Below are 19304 nucleotides of genomic sequence, written 5' to 3'. Positions count from 1 at the left end.
CTGGACATGCTGCCTGCTAATTTAACAACTAGACACCATGTTGCTTGCTTCTATATATTTCATACCCCCTTCCCCTCTCTCCCCCCGCTCCCCCCACCACTAGACACCCTCCGCAAGGCATCAGACTGCCCCGGCCAAGTAGTGAGCGTTTCATAGCTGATAATTAACCCTGGATGCATGCGTTTCTTCTTCATCATCATGGGATGCTGCTCAAGCATGCTAGAAATTCGAAATTTTATTGTGGAATCGACAAACCAGAGCCAACCTATTTAAAAGGGTTATTGTGGGGGGGTTGAACCCTGGTGTTGGGCTAGCGGCTAGGGTGCCGGCTTAGGATCCTAGGATCCTGGGTTCGAATCCCGGTCAATCGCTGAATTAACACCAGGGGGGTTGACTCAGCCTGTCATCCTTCCGAGGTCGGATAATTGAGTACCAGTTCACTGGTAATTCCCTGTTTGTCGTTAAAGGCGGCAAAAAGGGTTGGCGTCAGGAAGGGCATCTGGCCGTAAAACATTGCTTCAAAAAGGGGACCGAAAAACAACAACAACCACGGTTCCCGAAAAAAGGCCAACCCCCGCTTTGCGGGGAAAAATGGCCTCTAAAGGTGGTATTGTGGGGGGGGGGGGGGGGGGGGGTGGGGGATGTGAGGTGTTGGCACATGTGACAGCTAGCTCAATGACCACTCTTGATATAATGCTGTACTTGGTGATGCAATGCCCTATCCATAATGCGGCAGGGAAAGAGCTTATGTTCTCATCGTATTCTGTTTGATATTGAGCTTTGACTCAACAGCTCAAAGGCAAATATTGCTATCCTGCAGTTCTTGTCACTTGCTTGGCTGGACTTGAAATATCTCAACATTATAGCAAACAAATTTAAACCAATTAAGTATGCAGAAGATGCTGCAAGAGAGAAACTAGTTTCTTTTCTTTTTTAAAATATAAAACAGAATTGCGGCCTTTCAAACTTTGAGTCCTTCCTGCCTAGATTTCTCTCACCCCCATAGTTAAATCAAAGTGCTATAACACACTATTTGGTGATGGTTCATAGAAGAGCAGAACAAAGGATTTTCTCTGGAATTAATTAAAAAGGGGACTCATGGGCAAGATGTGAGTCCTATATAAAGTGATCCTATATTAAAAAGGGCAACATGTGTTGAAAGCAAATGGTTGGTGTGAAACTCCACAAATGTTGATAAAAGTGAGTGCAAGTTTGAATAACTAGTCTTGCCGTGGAGGCTAGTGTAGATCTGCATCGTGGACATGCAGAACAAAGGATGAAGTTGACAGGATATTGATTGAGGTATGCCAACCCGCAGCTGGTGCAAGAAGCTGACGTTTCTGGTGTTAACCGTTCATTTTATTTTGCTCCATTGAAGGGTTTACACCTGAAACATAAGTTTCTCCTTTATTCCTATCACCTTTAGCATACCACAATCAACGTCGTGTCGATTCCCTCCCTTTTTCTTTCCCACAAGTTCCACTTCCTTATGCTTTAACAAGACCACCTTCAGTGTACTAATCTCTCCACATTCATTATCAACATGCAATTATATTTTATTTTGCAATTTCTAATGACTTGTTTTCTACAATTATATTAACAATTGGAGTCAGACTTAAATGCCCAGCAATTAGCTTCCATGAGGGGAGCCGAAATTTGCCCCTTTTAAACCCGTCCTCTCCTCCCCCCACCTTTTCAAATTCTCACATTTACGAAACATTCTCTCGTTTTCAAAATGTTGTCCCTTTTTTTGAAACGTTCCCCCCTTTTTTGAAATGTTCCACCCCTTTTTGAAATGTTCCCACCTTTTTGAAATGTTCCCCCCTTTTTTGAAACGTACTTCCCTTTTTTGAAACGTTCACCCCTTTTTTGAAATGTTCCCCCCCTTTTTGAAATGTTCCCCCCTTTTTTGAAATGTTCCCCCCTTTTTTGAAACATACTTCCCTTTTTTGAAACGTTCACCCCTTTTTTGAAACGTTCTCCCCTTTTTTGAAACGTTCTCCCCTTTTTTGAAACGTTCTCCCCCTTTTTGAAACATTCCCCCCCTTTTTGAAACGTTCCCCCCTTTTTTAAACGTTCCCCCCCTTTTTGAAACGTTCCCCGCTTTTGGAACGTTCCCCGCTTTAGAAACGTTCCCCGCTTTAGAAACGTTCCCCGCTTTTGAATCGTTCCCCCCTTTTGAAACGTTCCCCCCTTTTGAAACGTTCCCCCCTTTTGAAACGTTCCCCCCTTTTGAAACGTTTCCCACTTTTCGAAACGTTCCCCCATTTTCGAAACCTTCCCCCCTTTTCGAAACGTTCCCCCCTTTTCGAAACGTTCCCCCCTTTTCGAAACGTTCCCCCCTTTTCGAAACGTTCCCCCCTTTTTGAAACGTTCTCCCCTTTTTGAAACGCCCCCCCCCCTTTTTGAGCTGATGGGGCCTGAAGACCTGGAGACCAAATTTGGCATTCTTATTGATGAGGACGATGGCAATGGGGAAATCGATGAGTGGTTTGTACCATGGAACGACATCCCGCGTCCGACTTGAGAGGGGGGGGGGGGGGGGGGGAGGGGGGGTGTAAGCGTTCGTGGAAAAAGCCTTTAACTGTGAAAGGATCGACCCCCGTCCACCCTTCATATATTATAATATAGATGGGGCTGTAGGTGACCTTCAAACTGTATGTACACATGACAAACCATTCCAAGTCTGTTCCTAAGGATGTCATCAATTCCCTCTTAGTACTGGCTTGCTTGTATGCACATTTCAGTTACAGCCTTTTATCCTGACATTGCTTCTGAGAGCACGCACACCCTTGGATAACAACCACTGTATTCTGAAATGTGAACGAACACCCTTAATTGCTCGAACTTGATGCTAATTCAGCCTGTGTATTTCCCATAGCACCAGTACGTCTTCAATCTCGAAAGAACGTCAATATGGGGAATTTGCTGCATCTGCAAATTGTCTTCCTCAATGTTAATGGGGCTGGGAATTGTGACGGCATTGACTCAAGAAGATAAGGTTGTGAAAGCATCCCTCCAGGAACACTGAAGGCCTGGCTGAAGGCAGGGGGTAGGTATGCTCATGAAAGTTGGTATTTAGGTAGAGAAGGTGGTGCTTAAGGTTTTGCAGAACAGGAACAGTTCATCGTGTTAAGGGGGCAGAAGTAGGACTTTGCACTTTTATTCTGTAAGCAATTACATGTTTTCTATTAATAATTGTTTGTCCATGATACACTTTAAAAAATGATGACACAGGGTGTGGAAGTCATGGTTACAGCATACAAGAAGATGCCGTATACAAGTTTGGTAATAATAGTCAGAACAGGTCCGTCAGGTGTAAGACATTAAAACTCCGCTCCCTCTCCCATTCTGCAAACAGGTTATCGAGGAGATTGAAGAAATGATGATGATGCACGAGTCGCCAGAAGGGGAAGAAGGCGAGATCACCAGCAAGTCGGATCACATGTCGCTGCTCTCTCAAGAACTCGGTGCCCTCAAGCGCTCAAACATAGCGAAGGCCTGTGAGGATGGTGCGTCCATTGCTTGTTTGTGAGGCTGCATAAACATTATTTACACCTCATTATTTTTATTGCCTTCCATTTTCTTTCTCTTCCTGTCCTAATTGGCTTTCACAACCTTCTATTAATCCTCCACGGTTAGTTGTCATCCTTTCATCTCTGAGTATTTTTTTTCAATCCTAAAATCACCAATTCACTTAGCATGTGCATAGTTGACCTTGAGTGTTGAATTGCATCACAGCACAAATCGTGTTTCTGATGGAGTTTTGATGGATATCAACACATCACAGTTTGTGATGATTGATGCCATCACAGTTTGGTCTGTATTGCTCAAAATGCCTTTTTTTTGCCTTGAACCAAGTGATAGGTCCAGAAAATGATTTTGCACTCGACATTCAAAGTTGGCTGGTGTTGATGTTGAGCCTGGTCTTGGCTTAGCGGTTAGGGTGCCGGCTTGGGATCCCAGGATCCTGGGTTCAAATCCCGGTCGATCGCTGAATTAAGGCCAGGGGGGTTGACTCAGCCTGTCATCCTTCCGAGGTCGGCAAATTGAGTACCAGCTTGCTGGGATGAATGATCACGGTGTATACCCCGGTTTAGAATAGGTACACCGTATCCCTGCACATCGTAAGAGCGTGACCAAAGGTTGGCGTCAGGAAGGGCATCCGGCCATAAAAACATTGCCTCAAACAGGGAACCATGATTGTCATGGGGCCCGCAAGGCTAACCCCCGCTCTGGCGGGAAAAATGGCCTTAAAACGATCATTCATTCATTCATTAATTCAAAGTAGCTTTTCATATCCATGTGTTGAGGCCCATGGAAGAGCAGGACAATAAGGGGGAAATGGTTAACAAGCACGAAGTGTAGTAAAGGGGAAACACTTGTGGGTACCACAACACAAAGAGGACTTTGGGTGAAAAGGGGGGGAGGAGTGGGGGGGAGTTCTCAGCAGATATAATGAAACTCTGAGCTAGAAATGGAAGAGACCATGAGGTGGGAATTTGGCAGCAGACTTAAAGCCGCAGAGGGGAGAGCATGAGACCAGAGACTTGGGAAGATAGTTGTGCATGCGAGAAGAAGGGAACTATGAATGGAGGATGGTGTTTTATTTAGATTTGGAGAGGGTAACAAGGTAAGGGATTCTGGTAGAATGTGTATGACCTGAAAGGACAGTGATTTTGCTGAGAGGCCTGAGAGGAAGAAGAAGAAGAAGAAGAAGACCAGAATAGGGGCAGAAAAAACTGTGAGCAAGAAGCACAAGACTCGAAGACTCGACTTCCTGTGGCAAGGTGTGAATGACACTGAGTTCCTTAGACTTTCTGCAAAAGTAAGAATGAGCTATCAACATTCTGTGAAGAAAAACTGAGAAGGCAGACCCATGACAATATGGTGACGATTGGATAGCTTTGCTAATATGCGGACTTTTCTAATTTGAGCCCTAAGTGCTGCGGCTTGAAAACATTGCTGGAGATTTTTGAAGGCGTCCGCCCGGCAACAAGGTCGGGAGGTAGTTACACCAACTGGCAACACAGACTGGTAATTTCATTCTAAATACTCGAAGCACTGGTTGTCAAACTGTCATTCCCCTCGGGATATTGATTTGGTGTGGTGGTCTTGAATTGGGAAGAACGTCTGGGATGGCACAGACACAGGTTTCGACATTCTTTGAGATGATTTCCGTTTAAACCATCGGGCTATCCTGATAGTAGTCACAGGTATTTCTACACCTCAGGAAATTTAAAATATATATACAGTATATATTTAATTTACAACAGTGAGGCTCATGGAGTGAGGTGATGGTGAGTGAAAAGGCAATGTACTGACAGTAGAGCAGCAGTTGGACACAGCATTAGGGGAATGAATGAACATACGAACTGAAAAGTGGAGAGGGGAGAAAGAAACAGTGACCTGCAAGTTAGAGATTTCGTTTAATTTGGGTTAATGGTGCTCGAAAAAATATGAAAATCGATAGCAATGGGGGTGACGGTAGTTGTGCACTTACATTGAATATTAGGCAGATGGTTGCATGATGATTCAATAAGAGTTAGAAACGTGCTTGGTGGACTCAAAATATTTAAACAAATCATGGTTCGGGAAAATAGAAAACCTTTTGATGTTCAGATGTTCAGATGTGCATTGTAAGTCTTGTATGTATAGGAAACGATCTTCATTCAACACACCCTTTGCTAACAATCGAGGTGAAACTGCACACCTTGCACTGTCGTAAATGCCTAAGTCACACATAGGCGGATATTTTGGCGACTACTGGCGACTGCCGGCGATCAAGATTTTTCAGCGACTACTGGCGATTTCGGGCGGTCAAATATGGTCAGGCGGCAGTATGGCGACTGCAGGCGGCCACATTGCGACTGCATTGCGACGACGCCCCGAGTGGGATGGCAACTGTTGAAGATCGACGACGACTGCATTGCGGATGCATGGCGGCAGCGTGGCGACGGTCTGGCGGCTAGATTACGACCGATGGCGGATCGCGGAGACTGCATTGGGGCCGGGTGGCGGTTTACTCCGACGTCCGCAAGACTGCAATAAGACCGCCGGCGATTGGAGACGATTCACACAACTTTTTAAATCTTTATTTCTCTATTTTACATTTCACTTTATTCATTTCAATGATGTATGACATGAAGCATAAAGATGTTTGATGTACAATAAGAAAGTTAATAAAGATGTATCATTGTAATGTAATAATCAAACTTTTCTGCAGGGAGAGAGAATGGAAATAAAGTCCAACAAATTATTTCCACTGGTCCCAAGTCCCATAAATAAAGTTTCCAAAGGACCAAAGTCCCAAAAATAAAGTTCCCAAAAGTCCCAAGTCCAAACAATAAAGTCATATCCTTGTCGGCACCACAGGACCTCACTCCACGGAGACCCTCACACCATCCTGTCTTGCCATGGAATCGTGGTATGTCGTAATGCAGTCGCCAGGCAGTCGTATCTCTGTCGCCAATGGCCGTAACTCGGCCGCCACTAGTCCTACTGCTGTCGTCGTCAGTCTCCCATAGCCCCAGGGGAGACGTGGCAGTTCTTCTGTAGTCGATATGCAGCCGCAACAGTGTCGGCCCGTAGTCGGGAAGATGCCGCAGGAAGGCCGTATGGCATTCGCATCTCTGCCGTGCTAGCTGGTGGGGCGATTGCGGAAGACTATGAGCGACTGGGTTGCGGCCGCTTTACGCTCTTATTACGGATACCGACGACAGCATGGCGGTTCCATCACGACAGCATGGCGGATTTTTTTCGAGTGCGACTGAGCGTGCCGTTTTTAAACATTAAAAAAAAAATTTGGCCCCTTTGCGGCTCTTGCCGACTGCAGCCGACCTGGGGAGGATAACCACGACTACAGACGACCGTCCATTACGGTTTCATTACGATTGTCGGCGGGTGGTGGCGATTTTTCCAGTCGCCAGTAGTCGCCGACAAATCCGCCTATGTGTGACTTAGGCAAAAGGAATCCTCATAGGGCTCAAGTGTCCTGCATTGCGGCCTGTCAAGGCCAAGTCTCGCTGTTGCCATGCACGTACTTACTTTAACCCCTCCATCCCACGGCGGCGCTGCTAACGGTGCAGTGCTGCATCGGTCCATCGTCGTACACGCAAAACCCCTTTGCTCTCGCATTCCTGTAAAAATGCTGCATCCCACATCGTCACAATGCGAAAGCATTACCCTCTAACCTTCCATGTGTAGCTCTCCTCGAGACGTACATCTCGCAATTGCCCTTTCGGTGGTGCTTAACGTCCTGACAGTTCTTTCTCAGCATTAATATACAGTGCATTCAGAAAGTATTCAGACCCCTTCACTTTTTTTCACATTTTGTTATGTTGCAGCCTGATGCTGAAATCGTTTAAATTCATTTTTTCCCTCATCAATCTACACTCGATACCCCATAATGACAAAGAGAAAATAGGATTTTAGAAAGTTTTGCAAATTTATTAAAAAGAATCAACTGAAATATCACATTTACATACTGTAAGTATTCATACCCTTTGCTATGACACTTGAAATTTAGCTCAGGTGGCTCCCATTTCTCTTGATCATCTTTGAGATGTTTCTACCCCTTGATTGGAGTCCACCTGGGGTAAATTCAATTGATTGGACATGATTTGGAAAGGCACACACCAAGAGGTCTCACAGCTGACAATGCATATCAGAGCAAAAACCAAGCCATGAGGTCGAAGGAACTGCCTGCAGAGCTCAGAGACAGGATTGTGTCGAGGCACAGATCTGGGGAAGCCTACAACAAAATTCTGCTGCATTGAAGGTTCCCAAGACCACAGTGGCCTCCATAATTCTTAAATGGAAGAAGTTTGGAACAACCAGGACCCTTTCTAGAGCTGGCCGCCCAGCCAAACTGAGCAATCGGGGGAGAAGGGCCTTGGTAAGAGAGGTGACCAAGAACCCGATGGTCACTCTGGCTGAGCTCCAGAGATCCTGTGTGGAGATGGGAGAAACTTCCAGAAGGACAGCCATCACTGCAACACTCCACCGATCTGGGCTTTATGGCAGAGTGGCCAGATGGAAGCCTCTCCTCAGTGAAAGACACATGAAAGCCCACTTGGAGTTTGCAAAAAAAGCACATAAAGGACTCTCAGACTGTGAGAAACAAGATTCTGTGGTCTGATGAAACCAAGATTGAAGTGTTTGGCTTCCGTCTGGCCACTCTGCCATAAAGCCCAGATCGGTGGAGTGTTGAAGTGATGGTTGTCCTTCTGGAAGTTTCTCCCATCTCCACACAGCATCTCTGGAGCTCAGCCAGAGTCACCATCGGGTTCCTGGTCACCTCTCTTACCAAGGCCCTTCTCCCCCGATTGCTCAGTTTGGCCAGGCGGCCAGCTCTCGGAAGAGTCCTGGTTGTTCCAAACTTCTTCCATTTAAGAATTATGGAGGCCACTGTGCTCTTGGGAACCTTCAATGAGGCAGAATTTTTTTTTGTAGGCTTCCCCAGATCTGTGCCTCGACACAATCCTGTCTCTGAGCTCTGCAGGCAGTTCCTTCGACCTCATGACTTGGTTTTTGCTCTGATATGCATTGTCAGCTGTGAGACCTTATATAGACAGGTGTGTGCCTTTCCAAATCATGTCAAATCATTGAATTTACCACAGGTGGACTCCAATCAAGGTGTCGAAACATCTCAAAGATGATCAAGAGAAATGGGAGGCACCTGAGCTAAATTTCAAGTGTCATAGCAAAGGGTCTGAATACTTATGTGAATGTGATATTTCAGTTTTTTATTTTTTAATAAATTTGCCAAACTTTCTAAAGTCCTGTTTTCTCTTTGCATTATGGGGTATTGAGTGTAGATTGATGAGGGAAAAAATGAATTTAAACTATTTCAGCATGAGGCTGCAACATAAAATGTGAAAAAAGTGAAGGGGTCTGAATACTTTCTGAATGCACTGTACTTCTTTCTTTCCTCCTTTCAATCCCTTCCCTCTGGCACTTTATCTCTCGCTGCTGTTTCGTTGTTGCAGCATTTTGATTCATGATGCAATCATCTGTGTATTCATGATGCAATCATTTGTGTATTCATAATGCAATCACCTTCAGCTCTGTGCCCGGCATGGGCACTATAGTGATGTGGAATTGGGGTGGAAAATGCTCCGAACACTTCATGGCAGCAGAGTGGAAAGATGGCACACACACACACACACACACACACACACACACACACACACACACACACACACACACACACACACACATATATATATATATATATATATATATATATATATATATTGTTGCGGAAACGGAGCACGGCACTCCCCTTAGCGGGAGGGGGGGGGGGGGGGGGTTAAACCCCCTTTTATTTTCACTGGCCGTCTCCGATCCTGAAGCCGCCCCGCTCCCTCCACGAGGCAGGTGGGCAACCTCGTTCGAGACCACGGGCAAGATGTTATTTTGCCGAGCGGATTAGCAGCCCGTGGCTCGAACCATTAGCAGTACTAAACCCGATCCTAAACGTTGGCACTCCCCTTAGCGGAAGGTGGGGGGTGGGGGGGGGTTAATCCCCGTTTTATTTTCACTGGCCGTCTCCGATCCTGAAGCCGCCCCGCTCCCTCCACGAGGCAGGTGGGCAACCTCGTTCGAGACCACGGGCAAGATGTTATTTTGCCGAGCGGATTAGCAGCCCGCGGCTCGAACCATTAGCAGTACTAAACCCGATCCTAAACTTTGGCCAAATCGTGCCACAGGTGTTCAATGGGGAAATCACAAAGACGACCGGACGAGCATGAAGAAGAAGACGAAGGTAGGAAATAACAGGATTTATTAACCAATTACTATTTACACAATCAAAGAAACCAAAGGAGATGGAAAGATACGAAAATAATTTACAGAAGGAGAAGAAGACACAGTGCAATTCTACTTATACAAGCTAAACTTATTCCCAGGGACAACACAGACAAACAGACGACATTCAGACTTACACGAGTGGGGGATGAAGGCAGGAATGAATGGCTGGAAGGAGCGGAAGGTTCAGGTGGGACTGCAGAACGGCCGGGCCAGGAGCGAGCAGCCGCCGACTCTCCACACTCCGGTCCACACGGCCGGGATGCTCGCAGCAACACGTCGGAGCTTGTCGTGGTAAGGCTGGTTGGAACAGCGTCTCCCTTCCCAGAGCTCTCTATTTAGGCTTCAACTCTCTGGCTCCCTCAATGATTTCGTCCTTCACTTCTTTCACCAAGCAGTCCCTCCACTGAACTCTTACGCGCATCTCTCTCCAACTGGACTCTCAGCTCCTCCTCAACTGGACTGAGGTGGGGGCTCCACGTGACGGGTTATATCACCACGCCCTAGAATCTTCTTGAACCTCCCTGAAGTTTCTTTCCTCCGCCCTCTCAGGCCAAACCCCTCATGCTTGGTTGGTTGATCGGGGGCTGGCTCACTCCTCCTTCTGATGACGAGGTGGAGACACGCCTTTCTTCCCTGAGTTAGAGCACGCCGTAATGGAGGGCAAATGCAGTTGGCAATTGAAAGGGGCGATGGTGATGCCAATAACCCCACCCAATGCAACGTGGCGAACGCCGCGGTGCTGGCGCTTTGGGAGGCCACGGCGATATGGTAGGGGATCTATCTTATTTGATCTGGTGCAATGCAGTGTCAATTAATGGGAAACAGAGCCTTAAACTAACATAGAATAAGAAATAACTATAGAGAGGTTCTATGGTGGCCTACGTGCTTGTACATGGACTAGCTACGGTGCACTCATTTCAATTAACAGCCAATTAAAAGGGGAAATGTACACAGGAAATTTAATACTAAATTTACAAAGTGAAGGTTCTAAAAACCGTAACAATATATATACATACAGATACATACACAATCCACCGCATTCACCATTCATTGCCCAGCATGCTGCAAAATGAGAAGCTTTTCACAGGCAGAGTGAGGCATCAATGAATGTGCCATTCCTTGGATGGACGTTGATGCAGACGACCCATTTGCATTAGTTGATGGAAGTTCAAGATCCCATGGTGTCCTTCACGAAGAGTAGGCGAGTTACTGCTGGCACCATGAACCAATTACGGATTCCTGCTGTAACCTACAGGGGGCACGTCATCAGCACCACAGCTGCACTTCTAGCAAATGATGCTACTGCATCCATGTGCTACATATAATGAAGAAGGATAAGCCAATACCAACCAACCAACAGGCATTTTAAGGCCATTTTCCCTGCAAGAGCGGGGGCTAGCCTAAGAAGGAAGGATAAGCCAATGGAGATTTGAAAACAAAAATTATAAAAGTTTATATTCATTTTAGCACACCAACCAACAGATCACAGATCTGCATTATAAAAGGATGATAATATTCACAAAATAATTTTACTTTGCGAATATTGAACACATGTTGCACGTGTTGACAACCATGTTGCCACTGTAAGTAGGGTCGTTAAACACTGTTTGTGGCGATATTTTTGTTCTGATTATATTGTTGGTGGGTAATCTTTCTCTGCAATCATTGTCTGGTTCTTCTTTTTCTTCGTCTGGTGATTGTGGAGTAGAAAATTGTAGTACAGATCTCTATGATCCACATAATTAAATCCTCCATATTCTCTATATTCCGCTTCTTCTTCACTTCACTCTACATTTTCGAATGAAATGAAACTAGTTCTGCCACTGTAACACATTATCCATTCTGCACTTTGACTCCTCAAGAAACCTTTGCAGTTTGAATTACCCTGCAATATTCCCGAAAGTATTGAATCGATCGCGAAATCAAATAATATTTTGTACTGCTCTGTTTTTTTTTGTTTTTTTTGCAATGAAATATTAATTTGTCCAGATCAATGTTCCATCTTCATTGTTCATATTAAATAATGCATGTGCCGCGATCCTTTTGATAAGTGCTCGGCCGTAACGCCGCAGGTCGCCATTTTTGTCCGGCCATTTATTGCCTCGCTCGCAACTGGTGCCGTTAAAAAAATGAGCCAAGCTTGAGTTGATTGTGTAATAAATATAAAATAAATGTTCAATTGCTTTTTCTTTTTACTTTTACCATTTCCTGCCAGGCAAAATAAAATGGCTATTTTTGAGATAGCAATGGTGACCTTGTGGTGAATAATTCCAGAATGAATAATCCGACTGTTTCCATTGTACCTCATAGTTTGGACTTTGGCGATGTCATTAGGCCATCATAGTCAGAGGTTAATACATCTTCTGGGTTCTGTTGATGCTCCCTGACATCAGATTTGACCAGAGGTTATGCAGGATTTTGGAGGGTACCAGTGCACAATGGCCTACTCTTTTTGAAAATTTGCATGAGGAGTTTCACGTAAACAAACGAGCGCTAACTGATGAGCCCACTGACCTAACCATTGGATGACCGTTGAGACAAAAAGTATCGACATTTAAATGTGATTTGAGGTATACCTGTACCCCATTGGTCGTCCGAACAATATGCCGAAAGAATGGCAAACGTTTCACCACCTTGTCTGTAAAGCACCAGGATGACTGTATATTCTGATCCGATTCCATGTGGAATCTAACCCAGACGAGATGAGATGAGTACATTGCCATTTAGTAATTTATAGTTTGAATAGGTGTTTTGAAATCGGTACAATATGCTAACAGAAGCAGAAAGCAGATGGAAAAGAGCTCTAATTGGGTGCCTAACAACAGGGGTATATTTGCTGCAGGCCTGCGGTGCTTGTCTTCGGAGGAATTGTGTGATCTCCTGGAAGAAATGGAAGGGGCTGTTCAACACTTCTCCCGGGAGCTTGTCCAACAGCTAGCCCTGCGCGATGAGCTGGAGTTTGAGAAAGAGGTGAAAAACAGCTTCATCTCGGCACTCATAGAGGTGCAGACCAAGCAAAAGGAGCAACGTGAGATTCAACGCAAGAAGAAGCGCCGCAGTATGGGTCCTGGGGACAACAAGTCCGACAAGCCCTCCCGTATGCCTGTGTCGGTATGGCCCATCATCCTGTTGATCCGTACTTGTCGCTTTTGATTGTTTTTACCCATTGCTGTCGTACAATCATCCTCTTCTATCTCCACAGAGGTTCAGCATGGAAGGTCTTTCCAATGTTATTCAGAATGGCTTACGGCAGACTTTTGGTGGCTCCGTGGAAGAAAAGCAGGTGTGGGTTTCTGTCTGACATTTTATTTTTGTACACATCATGGGGGATCGTGCAAGAGTGAGGAGTTGTGTGTGGTAGGAGGTGGAGGGAGAGCGCATGTTGAAAATGAACTGACATTGGGGCCACAGAAAGCAAATTGTATTGTGGAAGTTGTTTCCATATTGTGTCGAGCTTTTACATCTGTACCTCACACAGTACCTTACGACGGTGATTCCTTATGAGAAGAAGGGCAGTCCACCCTCAGTGGAAGACCTGCAAGCTATAACAAAAAGTGAGTCCTCCGTTATTTCCTGCTCGTCTCGCATTGTACTAATTCTTGTATTATTTTCCGGCCATCTTGTGCAATGAATGTGCTTAAGGGGTGATTTGTCTCGAATCTAAACGAGCGTTCCTGCTTGCAGTCCTGTTTGCAATGAAAGACGACAGTGAGAAGGTGCCAACGCTCCTGACAGATTACATCCTCAAAGGTGCATAAGTGGCAAGATCCTTTTTTTTTTTTTGCATGCATAGTTCTACCAAACCAAAGATCATGTGAGATCTTCGGTGGGAATTTGAAGTTACATGTGCTAGAGTTTTCAGAAATTAAAAACTTGCATCAAGTCACGCACTCAGCAGTTAATTGTACTTACTCTCCAAGCCATGCATTTCGTGTGCGCAAATATGGTGTAATGTTAACACCCATCCCATTCCCCCTTGCCATCGACGATCCTTTCCTTTTCCATACTTCTTTCCTTTCTATCTCTGCTCCTCTCACATTCTCCATAATCCATCAGTTTCTCTCTCTTTGTCTCTCTACTTGCACATACGTACATAATTAATAGATAGACTCTTATTTGCCATATAAGAGTCGCATGCCCTCTTGTTTACATGTTGTTGACAAGGACATGTTGAAGTACTTTTCTTTCTTTTTATGATATTTTAGTGCTCTGCCCAACCTAAACGACATGATGGAGGGACTGCTGGGTTTGGACCTAAGGACTCGATTCTTCGTTTCGCTGAAACCTGCATAATGGAGTGTACATTGCTTTTACACCTGGTACCTCGTACACCTGTCTGGTTTTCCTCCACATCACCGAGATTCTGAACATGTTCCTGTAGGTTCTTTAGTTTGATCCAAAGTATAGAGGGGGAATAGGAAAAGCACACTTTTGTTATACTTACCACAATCTTGACACACACACACACACACACACACACACACACACACACACACACACACACACACACACACACACACACACACACACACGCACACACACACACCATACAGAGGCCATGCATGGAATGGCACCCTTTTCTTCTTTGAACCTTCCCTGCAAGGCCCGCCCCATGACGATAGTGCCACAAACCTGCCTATTTATCAAGTATGATTCACTAAATAATTTAAGCCATCAAATTGGCTTGCAAAAGGAAGTATTTTGCAATTCCCTAATGGTTCCTCTTGATACTGATGCTCTTGAATCGCAGTAGATGCAATTATTCACTTTAACATGAGATTAATTATTCAGTCCAAGCAATGTACAAATTAGCATTGAGGTCTTCCATGGAAAAATTAACCTTTGCCCCGAATTGCTGTATACACTATTGGGCATTTAAACGGATTCTCACAATTCCAGGGCATGACCTTTTGCTGTGCCTGTTGACGCCTCGATGTGTCCTTGGGTCCAGTACAATGATAAATTGACTTTGGCGATATGCTCAGTGCATGAAAAGTTAACCATTTGGCTTCTCGTCTGGTTACCATTTATAGGACAGGATTCGAGGGGGAAAGGTATGGGGTCTCAAATCTGGGGGGAAAATTGAGGTTGTAGAATTGGAGGAGTTTATAAGGAAAAATGAGGACATTGGGAGGAGATATGAGTAAAGAAGGGGAGAGGCCTGTTTAAAAATTAGGAGTTTTGTGTATGCATTATGTAGATGGCCTCTTATTTAGTGGCATTTTCAAATTTTAAATAAACCAGTGACTCGTCATTAGGTTATTACTAAGTGTATTTCCAGAACATTTCATTGTAATTAGTGCTCCATTTAGAGTAGTTACATGGTAAAACCTCCAGAAGGTTTTTGAGAATTTCATTTCTCAGATGGTCGGTCGGTCTTTCGTTGTACATTCTCAATACATTTCCCATCGTGGTTTTCTTTCATAATTGCTTCAAAATTATTTTTCTATCCTTTAACAGCACTTTATTTAAGTAGCCTACCATGTGTATATTTTTGTACAAGTTGCTAACATTATTGTCGTCGCTTTCCAGATCGGAGTGCAAACTTTGTCGTCGCATTTAATCGAGCCGTTTATTTGTGGTTAAAGTTTTTTTTATTTTAAATAAAACGTTCTGAATTAGGTATGTATACGTGGCTTGAAGGTAAAACCGGACCTGTTCTTGTCGGGACTTTAATAGCAGATGTTGCCGTTTCTTGCGGACTCGGAGCGAGACTAAAAGTATGAGAAGGGCATACGTCATCGGAAATGTTGGATTTATAACAGAGTCTTCCTCCACTGCACAATGAATCCCTATTAATTATTTATTTCGATGTTTCAGTGATATAAAGTGTGATTCGATGTTTTTCGTTCCTTGGAATGCACCATAGATAAACGATTTTTCATGAGCGTAGGCCTTTATATTCTATCCATTTTCACAGTGGGTCGTCGCATGGCTTGCCATGTGCCGAGTTTGTCATGCTAATTTGCATAGCAGGCACTGGCTATTATTGCACGGCTGTTGTGCTTTCATGTGATTAATTTGCACTGAGCATGGCTGCCGTGTTGAGTTAATTCCTATTGAACCCAAGTTCCCCGTCTCCACTCCACTCCCACCGCTCCTGCCATTTTAAAATTGTGCCGCCACTTTGCACCAACCAGGGGACAATGCGATTCGTCAGCACCGAGGTGTGATTAGGAGTTGACATTCTTCACATCCCATGGTTCCCCGATGAATCTTTGTGCCGATTCCGGAGACAGCGTGCATGAAACATTTTCATTAGACATGGCAGCGCTGCATTGTGGGTACTTGTGGATGTACCTTCCTCGGTGACGATGTAGCATACTACAGCAACGGTTTTGAAAGAAAGGGGGTGGGCCGGGAGGGCGTTTGTTTTGATTGCTTGTTAAATTTTGGTAAAACCACTTTTCCAGTGTTACTAACGATAGAGCAGCTGCTCACTTGGGCAATTTTTATTTGCATGCGCAGGCTAGACTGTCAGGTGGATAATGATAAATGTGGAAAGCATGTTAAAATATGGAAACAAAGTGGTGAAAATTGTGTTAGGAAAAAATCAAAACCGATTTGCCACGAGACTGATCGGTTTCTCTGTTTACGAACTCGTGTGAAGCTTTCCTCAGCTTTGCCCGTGTCATCACTGTCAAAGAGGTCCGGAAGGTCTACGTGCCCAAGTGCCCGCTTTAAACCAGACATCCGTCATCGGCAGATGCTGATTTGGCGGAAGGTGTGCCTGGCAAGTGTCCACCGACCTTAGTCATCTCACACGAGGTTCACCATGCAATTCTGCAGTGGCTTTGTTGAGCGTCTGTAGCCGCGTTGTGGTGACACTGTTGACTAATAAACTCGATTTCCTTTTTGGGTCACGTGTCGGTGTTTGTATTTTGAAAAAGTCGATACCTGTTCAAATGATTGCGAAACAAACTCGTCCAGGATAATATTCGAAGCATCTGTTTATTACATACTATTACTAGCATCTGCTTGAAAAAGAAACAGAATCCAGTGCCGTCTTCGGCCTACAAAATAAACAAAACGATACGATAAAAACAACCTGCCATCCGCATGCCGCATAAACAGAATTCACAAGGCTTATACAAAATGGCACATATTTGGCCTTTGGGCATGCAGACCTCGTAGATCCCATCATTTCCGGCATGGACCCAAAATCACCGGTAGAAATACGATTAAGTTCTAGGCAATACAAAAAACGCTACGCAATCCTTCTTGTTACTGAGTAGTTTATACAAAATCTTCTCACTACTGTTTGTCTGTACTCTGCCATGCAGAGTGGACAGACACCTGAAAAATAAGTTAGCTTCACATAAATAAATTAAACAATCGCGCGTGCACATCTCTACGACACAGCTCACTAGACACGGCAATGCGTTCAAATCCACGGCTTCTTCATACCGTGTGAAATTGGAATGTGCCACAAGATCCTCCTCTACAAACAACCTGGTGCTCTTTAGCCGCAGTATCTCGACCGCCTAGACCGCCAACAAGGATCTTCAAAGAAACCAGGTAAACACAACCGAGGTTATTAAAAAAGGCAGTAGGGGGCATTTTATGTGTAGTTCTGTATTTTGTGTGTGAATGCAACATTGTGGATTTGACTTTTCTTCATCTTAACCACCTCGTACTTTCTCAAATGCATCGTATATTACAAAATTATGACATCATTGTTGCCTCCATTGTCATCCTTTTAAACGCCTCGGTTTTGGCCACCAGTGACGTCGGCTTGCTTTTGATGGAGACAAGATGATGAAATTCTCTCAACTCTTGGAATTCTGTACTTCCTGTCGGAGAAGCAGATTAATTTGTTGAAAAACGTCACGATTCATTGAATTATGCATAAAATGGCGGTTTCGTAGTCGGTGTTTCATGTAGTAATTTGATCAGTAACATTGAGATTTCCATACGTTTCGAAGGAAGAAGTTAAAATGTTCTTCGGCCAGTTCTAAAATTGTGAAACACCTCTATCATGATGTGACACTAGTTTGCAGAAGGATTGGAGATTTATATAAGGTGGGTTTAAAACGACCTGAACGCACACGCATGACGGTCACGCAGACTCGATGGTGATGGGACTGCAGGCAGCTTGTGTAGCATGTGTGTCACTTTGCCGACCAGTGGTTGAGTTCTCAGTCTCGACCCTGCTGGCCTCCCTCGACTGCGTGTTTCTCATGCCAGCCTCACGTGCACCCTGGGTAAGGATTTCAAGAGGATGGGGAAAAACACAGAAGATTGGACATTGATGAAGAGGCCATTTTGAATGGTAGTCTATTTATGCCTTGCAATGAGGGTGAAGCCACTAAGGCTGATTAAATGCTTGTTTTGTTCCAGTCACCAATTCAACTCATCCACCAATTTTCGCATATTCTGTCCACAACTTTTTGAAATGTATCGTTTTGTATGTATCGTTTTGGCCCCATATCTCAATGGTGAAAAATCACTTAGAAATTAAAAAAATTCTCATCCGGATCTGGATCTTCATGAAAATTGAATGAATTCGTCCTTGTCACACCCAATCTGTCCACCAAGTTTCGTCCTAATCCGTCCATAAATTTTTGAGATAGTCTACTTACAGACAAACAGGGGTGAGTACATAACCTCTGTCCACCTTTGGTGTCGACGTAATAATAAAACTAGAATGGCTTTCGGTAGAGCACATACCTCGGCCAGGCTGAACAGCTTTATGTTTTGTACTCCACTGAAAGGCCAGATCTGGATCAGGGCCTGAATCAAAATCAAATCAGCTTGGTGTTGTACCTACCCAACGCATACACCAAGTTTTATCATAATCCGTCAACAACTTCTTGAAATATCATTATATATATCGTTTTTGGGCCAATCTCTTAAAGGTGAAGAATCACTTGAAAAATGAAAAAATTATCGTATCCAGATTCGGATCTTCACCAAAGTCGAATCAATTCGCTGTTGTCACATACCTACCTGTCTACCAAGTTTCGATCGAATCCATGCATAAGGTTTTTTTTTTTTTTTTTTGGATACTGAATCGAGGCTCGTGAAAGAGCTGACATTTACTTCACAAACAAATCAACCAGACAAACAAAATATATAAAAAGAGGGAGCAGAAGACAAGATGGGGAGAGAAGGGGACACAAAGCACACAAACATAACATTTGAGAGCAGGGAGATGTGTGGGAGGTAGAGGGCTTTGGGGGAGGAGGTGTGGGAAGGGGGGGGGGGGGGCGGGAGAAGTATAAAACACAAGGACACCAAGGACTTCCAGGACAGAAGTTGGTATTTCAAAAAAGTGGAATTGGGGTGAAATTAGCGGGGATAGAAAAGATCAAGGTTTTGGATGGGGGAAGATAAGAGATGGTGGTGAACAGCTGTTTTAAAGACCTGGAGGGTGGAGTGGGATTGAAGAGAGTGAGGGAGTTTGTTCCAGAGGCGGGAGAAAAGAGGAATGAAGGAGTGAAGGTGAGCAGAGATACACCTTAGGTGACAGAGGTAATAAATATGGAGCG

General features: G+C 44.4%; 2 protein-coding genes across 2 annotated transcripts in view; one reads left to right on the top strand and one right to left on the bottom strand.

Moving 5' to 3' along the window:
- The window catches only part of FEZ2 (fasciculation and elongation protein zeta 2), a 96100-nt gene extending 79429 nt beyond the window's left edge, over positions 1-16671 (top strand). The window contains exons 4-9 of the mRNA XM_078766092.1: positions 3362-3512; positions 12656-12924; positions 13016-13096; positions 13292-13367; positions 13498-13563; positions 14019-16671. Of these exons, the coding sequence (XP_078622218.1) occupies positions 3362-3512; positions 12656-12924; positions 13016-13096; positions 13292-13367; positions 13498-13563; positions 14019-14035 (660 nt within the window). The 3' untranslated portion in view covers positions 14036-16671. The remainder of the gene's footprint in view (positions 1-3361; positions 3513-12655; positions 12925-13015; positions 13097-13291; positions 13368-13497; positions 13564-14018) is intronic.
- Positions 16672-16741: 70 nt separating this feature from the next.
- The window catches only part of LOC137437207 (cysteine-rich motor neuron 1 protein-like), a 74380-nt gene continuing 71817 nt past the window's right edge, over positions 16742-19304 (bottom strand). Inside the window, exons 13-14 of the mRNA XM_078766091.1 lie at positions 17862-18013; positions 16742-17606 (exon numbers count right to left, since the gene is read on the bottom strand). Of these exons, the coding sequence (XP_078622217.1) occupies positions 17873-18013 (141 nt within the window). The 3' untranslated portion in view covers positions 16742-17606; positions 17862-17872. The remainder of the gene's footprint in view (positions 17607-17861; positions 18014-19304) is intronic.

Source organism: Myxine glutinosa, chromosome 12 (assembly GCF_964187855.1).
Source record: "Myxine glutinosa chromosome 12, kmMyxGlut1.1, whole genome shotgun sequence".
In the NCBI taxonomy this organism is placed as follows: Eukaryota; Metazoa; Chordata; class Myxini; order Myxiniformes; family Myxinidae; genus Myxine; species Myxine glutinosa.
This window is presented reverse-complemented; position numbering and strand designations above follow the sequence as displayed.